General features: G+C 43.8%; 1 protein-coding gene across 1 annotated transcript; it reads left to right on the top strand.

Annotated features, from left to right (window-relative positions):
* Positions 1–7,156: 7,156 nt before the first annotated feature.
* LOC138054337 (uncharacterized) lies at positions 7,157–7,654 on the top strand. The gene has a single exon (XM_068900796.1). The coding sequence runs from the start codon at positions 7,157–7,159 to the stop codon at positions 7,652–7,654; it is 498 nt and encodes a 165-aa protein (XP_068756897.1).
* The last annotated feature ends 744 nt before the right edge of the window (positions 7,655–8,398 follow it).

Below are 8,398 nucleotides of genomic sequence, written 5' to 3'. Positions count from 1 at the left end.
CCCCCCACCTCCCGTTTACTACAGGTTTCGTCATTGCCTTTATCTTTCAGGCCGTAGAGACGCTTTTGGCGACTTCTTCCGCTGTTTCAAATGCGGCAAATTTGGACACTGGGCTAAGGACTGCCAATCCTTGTTCTGGCCGGGAAGTTACCAGCCCCTTAGCTACAATTCTTTCCCTGGAATCTCCTACAACAAGCCAACCTCAGGCCAATCAGCTCAACAAAAGCAATGATGATGCCTTGGCGCAGGTACATCAGTTTACACAGGATTACGAACTTGAAAGCTGACATTCATTACGTGTTAAGGGTAATCTGAAGAATAATTTAGTTTTCTGCAGATCTATAGGTGCTCCGGATTTCATTTTGTCTATTATTGAAAATGGCTACAGACTGCCATTCATTAGTTTTCCGTTGGCCGTAAAACTGAAAAATAATAAGTCGGCTTGTATTTATGCTGTTTTGTGGATCAAGCTGTTCTTGAGCTCCTTAATTCAGACCGGGTGCGTTTGGTTAATGAGCAGCCTTTTGTTGTAAATCCTTTGTCAGTTTCTGAACAACCATGCGGTAAGAAGAGCTTATTCTCGATTTGCGTCATGTCAACAAGTCATTAATTAAGCAAAGTGTTAAGTAAGAGGACTGGAAAATTGCTATGTCTTATTTTGTGAAGGATGGGTTCATGTTTTCCTTCGATTTAAAAAGTGGTTACCATCATGTAGACATTGCACAAGAGCACCAAACTTTTCTGGGGGTTTCATGGCGTGCGCCCCATTCCATTAAGGAAATATTTTATGTTTTTTCTGTGCTCCCGTTCGGTCTGTCCTCTGCCCCTTGGGGTTTTACTAAGGTTTTGAAGTTATTGGAGAGTACAGGGTCTTTGTAAAGCCATCTTCTTGGATGATGGTTGGGTGATTGTTCAGGATAGAGAAAGTTGTCTCATTAAGGCCCGGGCTGTAAGGGCGGATTTGTGCAACGCAGGTTTTGTTGTCAATGAAGATAAATCGGTATGGGAACCCACCCAAGTATTGGACTGGCTGGGTATTACCTGGAATGCTGCATTAGGTACTTTTAAATTGTGGAAAGGAGAATTGTTAAGATAATTAACTCAATTGATCATATTATTGAAGCCGATTTCAAAGTTACCGCGAGAGAGTTGTCTTCCTTCACAGGTCAAGTTATCTCTACCTGTCCTGTAGTTGGTAACATTGGCAGGATAATGACCAGACATTGTGTCTTGTCCACCGCGTGCAGGGATAATTGGGATTCTATATCCCTTCTTGACGATTACTGCAAGGAAGAACTGTATTTTGGAAGGAAAGTATGGTTAATATCAACACTAGGTATTGCTTTGTGAGTAAGGTACCAAGTTATTTTGTGTATTCTGACGCCAGTTCCACCGGAGGTGGAGCAATTACTGATTTTAACAATGATTTTGTGTGCCACAAAACGTGGTCGGAGAACGAGAGAGGTCAAAGTTCAATGTGGAGAGAACTGTCTGTTATTGAGTTTGTTTGCAATCATTTGCCTCAGTGTTGGATCACATGTTAAGTGGTTTACGGATAGCCAAGTAGCTGCTCAGATTGTTGAAGTGGGCAGCATGAAATTAGGTTTGCACAAATGGCCAGAGGGATTTTTGATATTTGTATCCGATCGGGAATTCATTTAGATGTACAGTGGATCCCTCGCACTTCGAATCAACAAGCTGTTTATATAAGTCGTTTAATTGATACTGATGATTGGCAAATTACTGAAGAATTTTTTCTTTTTCTCGATGGCTTGTGGGGTCCGCATAGTGTAGATTGCTTTGCAAATTATTATAACCGCAAGATCCCCAGGTATTTCTCGAGGTTTTGGAATCCCAATTCCTCGGGTGTTGATTTTTCTTTCAGTCTCTTGGAGGGGAAAATTGCTTAGTAGTCCATCCAGTTGGTATCATCCCACGCGTATTACATTATCTTAAATCTCAGAAGGCCGTTAGACTAAAATTTACTGATTAATTTATTGGACGGTGTGTCTACTAGCCTATGTTTTTTTCAGTTGTTGGCGCTGGCCAAGGCAGTATGCCGTTTATTTGTAAGGCACTGGCCTAATTTTTGGTCTGTCATTTCATATGGTGCTGTCCTAATAGGAGTATAGTTGATTTATGTGGCACTGGCCTAATCAATGGTTGTTGATCTACGCGGCACTGGCCCATACGATCATTTAACGTCTTACGTGGCACTGGCCTCGTCAATGGTTGTTGATCTACGCGGCACTGGCCCATACGATCATTTAACGTCTTACGTGGCACTGGCCTCATCAATGACTGATTTTTGTACGGTTATTAAAGGATGTTCTGTCTTTCTTTTGTTCCTCTAGTATGTATGTTTTGTTCTTGTCTTTACAGATTATGCTATCAAGTAATTCTTGGAAAGGCTTTCAACAGTTTTCTTCAATCAACGTTTATGAAGTGCTAAATGTTATGTTGAAGTCCAGGTCGGATTCGACCACTGAAGCTTACGTTCGTGTTATCAGAAAGTTCTTGGACTGGTCTAAAAGTAGACAGTTCAACATGCAGTTACCTTTTCCTCTTAGCGTTGTTTCTCTATATTTGTTTGAAGTTCAGCAGTCTTCCGCTTCTAGCTCCTCAGTAATTTTAGCCCATGCGGCCCTTAAATGGTTACATTCTTTTGTCCCTAGTTTGGATCGCAATCCTTTAGATAGCGAATTTTGCAGAAATGTCGTCGAATCCGCTAAACGCCAGAAGTCATAGCCAGTTATGAAAAAGAAGCCTATTTCCACAGAAATTATAAGGCGTATTTTAGATATTCATAACAGGAAAGATGCTAATTTAAAGAATCTCCGTATTGCTGCGTTGTGCTCTTTAGCCTTCGCAGGGTTTTTTCGTTATGACGAATTATGCAATATCGTTCCGGAGCATATCGAATTTCACAGCGATTATATAAGAATTTTTGTGCCTCGTAGTAAGACAGATGTTTATAGGGAAGGGAATTTCGTCTATATTAGTGCATCTGGATCTAAGTACTGTCCTGTTGGTGTTTTACAGCGTTATTTAGATTTATCTGGTATTGACTTAAACAGTCCTCTCCCTTTATTTAGACCAATTGTTTTTCACCGTAGTACTTCTAGCTATACCCTGAGGAGCGGAAAGATTTCTTATACTACCTGTAGAGATATCTTAAGGGATACCTTAAGTCAGTTGGGCTATACAACCCTAATGTTTATGGTCTTCATAGTTAAAGATCCGGTGGCATTACAGCTGCCGTACGCTATAGTAGGAATTCGATTCCAGAAAGACTACTTAAAATTCCTGGTAGGTGGAAATCTGATTCTGCCAAGGATACGTATGTTGAAGAAAGCCTTGAAAACAGGTTGCATGTAACTAAGTATTTAGGTTTGTAACGTATTATGGAGCGTAGATTAGTTTCTGCATACAGTAGTATCTAAAGAGTTGTAAAAAAAAAAAAAAAAAAGTGCAGTAACAATTTCTTTTTGTAATTTCTATCTTATAATAAACTGTTTTGGATACGCTTGCGCATCCTACCATATTTCTCGTGGTATTTGTTTGTATTACGGGAATTTAAGGGTAAAATGTTTTACGTTCGTTTGAGCGAAGCGAATTAGAACGTAATACTCGTTTTTTTGGGGGGTGCAGGGATGGCACAGGACGGTGATTCGCTGATTGCTTCTGAAGGTTTCGCTCCCTCTAGTTGCTGGTTAGCAAGGATAGACGCTGCTTGACCAGACTGTAGCTCTCTGGGTGCTTCCAGCTCTGGGGCGTTTGAGTGCCATCTGTGAATTGTAAATGATGCGTCACTGAATATTTCTGTTGCGGTAGCTTTCTTCCCTGCGGTTAGTTCGACAGTCTCTCCGCCAGTCATTAAGTCGTCAACGTACATGCTTTTGCGTACTTCCTTGACCAACTCAGGATATCGGCGTTCCCACATATCTAGGTGCTGGTTGATAACTCCACCGAAGAGAAACGGCGAGCATGTCATTCCGAAGAGAGCACAAGTAAAAAGAAAGACCATGGTCTTAAAACTGTGTGGAGGTCTCCAATGGAAGCGTAGGGAATCTCTCTCTGTTTCTTTTAGTCGGATCTGAAGGAAAGCCTTCTGAGGTCGCCTGTAAGCAGTATCGGATAGAGTCTTTCTCTCCATGGGTGTAGGGATGGCGCAGTGGTGAGAGCACTGGCCTCCCACCAATGTGGTCCGGGTTCATTTTCCAGCCTCGTCGTCAGATGTGGGTTTGAGGTTGTTGGTTCTGTACTCTGCACGGAGTGCTTTTCTCCGGGTGCTCCGGCTTCCCCTCTCCTCAAAAACCAACGTTAGACTTGATTTGCGTTGATTTGTTAATTTCAGTTTACAGTGTTCCCAATTATACCCTGCGAGCAGAGTCTCTTTCGATCTTCCTAGATAAGTCGGTAAGAGGAAAGTAGACTCTGCTCGCCGCTTCCACATTTTGTATTGAGCATGCGTTAAAAATTGAAAATTTATGTATCCGGTGTCAGTCACGCGTGACCAGTAGCCACAAAACGAAGAAGAAGTCGGAATATTTTCGAACAACTCCGGCAAACACACGACAATCAAGGAATCATTTCATTGGAAACTCAAGATAGTCCATATATCTTAAAAATGCCATTTTATTTTTTTACTGAAAAATTTATAGCTTTCTGTCAGGCTAGTTTCTGTAACCGACACATATAGGAAAAACTCATGGGAATTCTAACAGTTAAAATTGCCACGCTGTTGTAAATTTCAAAATACTGATGACGCGTGGCGACTGATCATGCGCAAAAATAAAAAAAACAGGTTTGACAAGTCGAAACTGGACTGACTCATCCAATTCTTTGGATGAGCGGTAAATCAAATAATGTGGAGGCGACGAGCAGAGTCTACTTTCCTCTTCCCGACTTATCTAGGAAGATCGAAAGAGACTCTGCTCGCAGGGTATCCCAATTAGTGCTCCAGCGCTAGAACGTCTAGACACTTAAATAAAGTTCCTTTCCTTTCCTTTTTTCCCTTTTGTCAGCGTCGACTTGTTTGGAATTTAGGGAATTGAGCTGAGTTGCTCCCGTTTGACGGGTTCACATGGGATTGAAATCTAGCACTTCACATTACACTCTATTCACTTAACTCTGTTTAAAATATAAGTGCTACACGGCCAACGTTTGTATAAACGTAACCTTTCCTTCTACTTAGACTGTCAGGGACTAGGGCGCTCATTTGATTGCAAAATCTAGAATCAGTTTACTACCGGAAACACGTGACTAGACAAACGAGCGGTACCGAACGGTTAGTGCGAAGTCTTGAGTACGAGCACGTACGGTGAGAACAGGAAGTGGCCTTGGTCCAGAGCGCTGATCTACGGGATTTGGACAACGCGCGAAGAATGTTAGAAGCCCAGAAGATGGCAAATAAACTTGACGACGAAGATATCAACGAGTGGAACGATGGAGTAAACGCCAAGATAGAAGAAGCTGACGTTCAAGTTGAAACCCTAGAAGAATGGTTGGCGAAACGAAAAATAGAGTTGGAAACGAAAGAGCGGGAGAAGAAAAAAATGCGTAAAAAATTGGGGTTTGAAATCGAGCTCCACGAGACGAAGCTCAAATTGCAAGAAGAATATCAGCTTCACACCGGATACCAGAGCGCATCTGCTGCCTATGAAACGCCTTTCATGCAGGCAAGCCAAATTACCAAAGCTGGATATCACTAAATTCAACGGGACGTACGCAGACTGGCCGAGGTTTTGGGAACAATATTCCGAGACCATCGACAAATCAAGCGTGCCACCAGTAACCAAGTTTACACATTTTCGAGAATTACTCGATGACAGAGTACGGAAAACTATCGAAGCTTTGCCGCATACAACCGAAGGGTACAACGGAGCAGTAGCAACCTTCACGGAACGATTTGGAGATTCTCGATCTGCCTTACACGCCTACGGTAAACCCTAAAAGAATCCATGAATTCTTCAAGAATCTCTCCCAGAGCGTACAATGCCTCGAAACACTCAAACATATTGGAGAAGTAAACGGAATGGTCTCATTGAAGCTGGAAAAACTTCCAAACATCAGGGGAGATCTCGTACGTAACGACTCGGAGTGGGTGTCATGTGATTTCGTTACATTTACTGAAGCGCTACGCAGGAACCAGGTGGACAACTTCAAAACAGAAAACCCACACATGCACCGGAAACGTGAGAACCCCGATTGCTCGTTCCAAACCCAACAGAGAAAGGGTCAATTTCGCAAGTGCGTTTACTGCCATGCAGTCGACCACAGGCCCTCTGACTGCAACGTAGTCCAAAGTCCGGCGCAGCGAAGAGAACGTTTGAATTGCACTGGCCCCCACAAATCAGTGGAAAGCAAAACCGTCGCGACCTGAATAAATTGTGACAAGTGCCATCACTCGTCAATCTGTGAGATGGTAAAAGTTCAGTCCGAAGGAGTGTTGACAGCTCATGGCCCGGAAAACAAAGAAGTTGTTTACCTAATCATTCTTGTGGAAATCGATGGTAACGCACGCGTTGCTAGACACCAGCACCGGAAGCTCGTACGCATCAAGCAAACTCATCGATCTCCTCAAAAAAAGACCTACCGAAACCGTGACCAAAAGAATAGATATGATGCTTGGTTCGACTACCACCAATGTTGAAATTTATACAGCGCAGTGAACGGAACATTAGACATGAAAGTTAACCTGACAATGGTACACAAGTCTCAACTGCTAACATTTGACAATCTTAACTATCCAACGTTGTTAAATAAATACAGTTATTCTCTTCGGAATGACATGCTCGCCGTTTCTCTTCGGTGGAGTTATCAACCAGCACCTAGATATGTGGGAACGCCGATATCCTGAGTTGGTCAAGGAAGTACGCGAAAGCATGTACGTCGACGTCTTAATGACTGGCGGAGAGACTGTTGAACTAACCGCAGCGAAGAAAGCTACCGCAACAGAAATATTCAATGACGCAACATCAACAATTCACAGATGGCACTCAAACGCCCCACAGCTGGAAGCACCCAGAGAGCTACAGTCTGGTCAAGCAGAGTCTGCCCTTGCTAATCAGCAACTAGAGGGAGCGAAACCTTGAGAAGCAATCAGCGAATCACCGTCCAAGTCCAAGAAAGACTTACGCCAAACAACAACTGCATGGGGGAAGTGAAACCATCAGAAGGGAAGCTGTTGGGTCTACCCTGGGATAGAGAACAACATACACTTAGCGTGATTCTCAGGAACGATCCGAATGAGACACAAGGAGTCACTCAGCGACTCCTATGTGCGAAATCATGCCTTGCCAAGAAAAGCCTGACGATTCCGAGGCTCGAACTAGTCGCAGGGCACATGGCTGTGAACCTTGCTACCAACGTCCACGCCGCCCTAAATGTTCACCAAAGCACAGTCAACTGTTGGCTCGACTATACTGTGGCACTCTACTGGATCAAAGGTCAGCGGGAGTACCGCCAATTCGTCTCAAACAGAGTGGACAAGATCCAGCAACACCGTCAAGTCACGTGGTATCATGTCCCAACCGAGGACAATCCAGCCAACTTAAGAAGTCGAAGAGGAGATTCTGCGAACAACTTACTCTGGAATAAAGGCCCGACATGGCTGAGTATTCATCAAAGTGGCCTCCTAACATTATATTAGAGCCTTCACCTGAAACCTTATATAGCTGAAGCCAAAGCAAAAAGCGAGAAATTGTGTCTCTAGCCGTTCCTACCAAGGATGCCCTCGACCATGTGCTCAACAGTCACCAGTTACCGAGAGTACTGCGAATCGGAGCGTTGGTGTGGCGCTTCATTCGAAACTGCCAAGCAAAGCCAAGGAACAGACAAATCGGTCCAATCACCAAGGAAGAAATCGAGCTTCACGAGTCGCAGTGGATCAAGAAAGCTCAAGAGGCAGCTTGTCATCAAACCAACTTCCAAGCCGACCAATTACAATTCAACCTTCAGTGCAACGATCAGCATGTCTTAGAATGTCGAGGTAAGATTATGGGGGAATACCCTATCTGCCAGACGAGCATCCCTTCACCATGAAACTGGTTTTCTAGGCACACCTTTCCACCCTACACGGAAGAGTTGGACTCACCATGTCAAAAGTGCGTGAGATACTGGGTACCTCAGCCGCGAAGACTGGTTATGAAGTTGAAAGATAGCTGTACGGGTGCAAGAGATTCCGCGCCAGAGCTTACCAAGCGCCGCCGCCGGGAAATCTACCCAAAACCGGAACAGAGGGTTCAAGAGCATTTCAAGTAATAGAAGTGGACTTCGCGGGACAAATCCGTTACAAACCAAGAGCCAATACCGAGAGCAAGGCATACCTATTGTTGTACGCTTGCAGCTTAAGCAGAGCTGTATACCTCGACCTGGTGAAGAGCCTAGAAACAAC

The sequence above is a fragment of the Montipora capricornis genome, chromosome 6 (assembly GCF_036669925.1).
Source record: "Montipora capricornis isolate CH-2021 chromosome 6, ASM3666992v2, whole genome shotgun sequence".
Lineage (NCBI taxonomy): Eukaryota > Metazoa > Cnidaria > Anthozoa > Scleractinia > Acroporidae > Montipora > Montipora capricornis.
Note: the sequence above shows the minus strand (reverse complement) of the source record. Positions and strands in the feature narration are given on the sequence as shown.

Excerpts from the sequence above, each read along its gene's own strand:
- LOC138054337 (XM_068900796.1), top strand. The coding sequence starts at position 7,157 with ATGGGGGAAGTGAAACCATCAGAAGGGAAGCTGTTGGGTCTACCCTGG.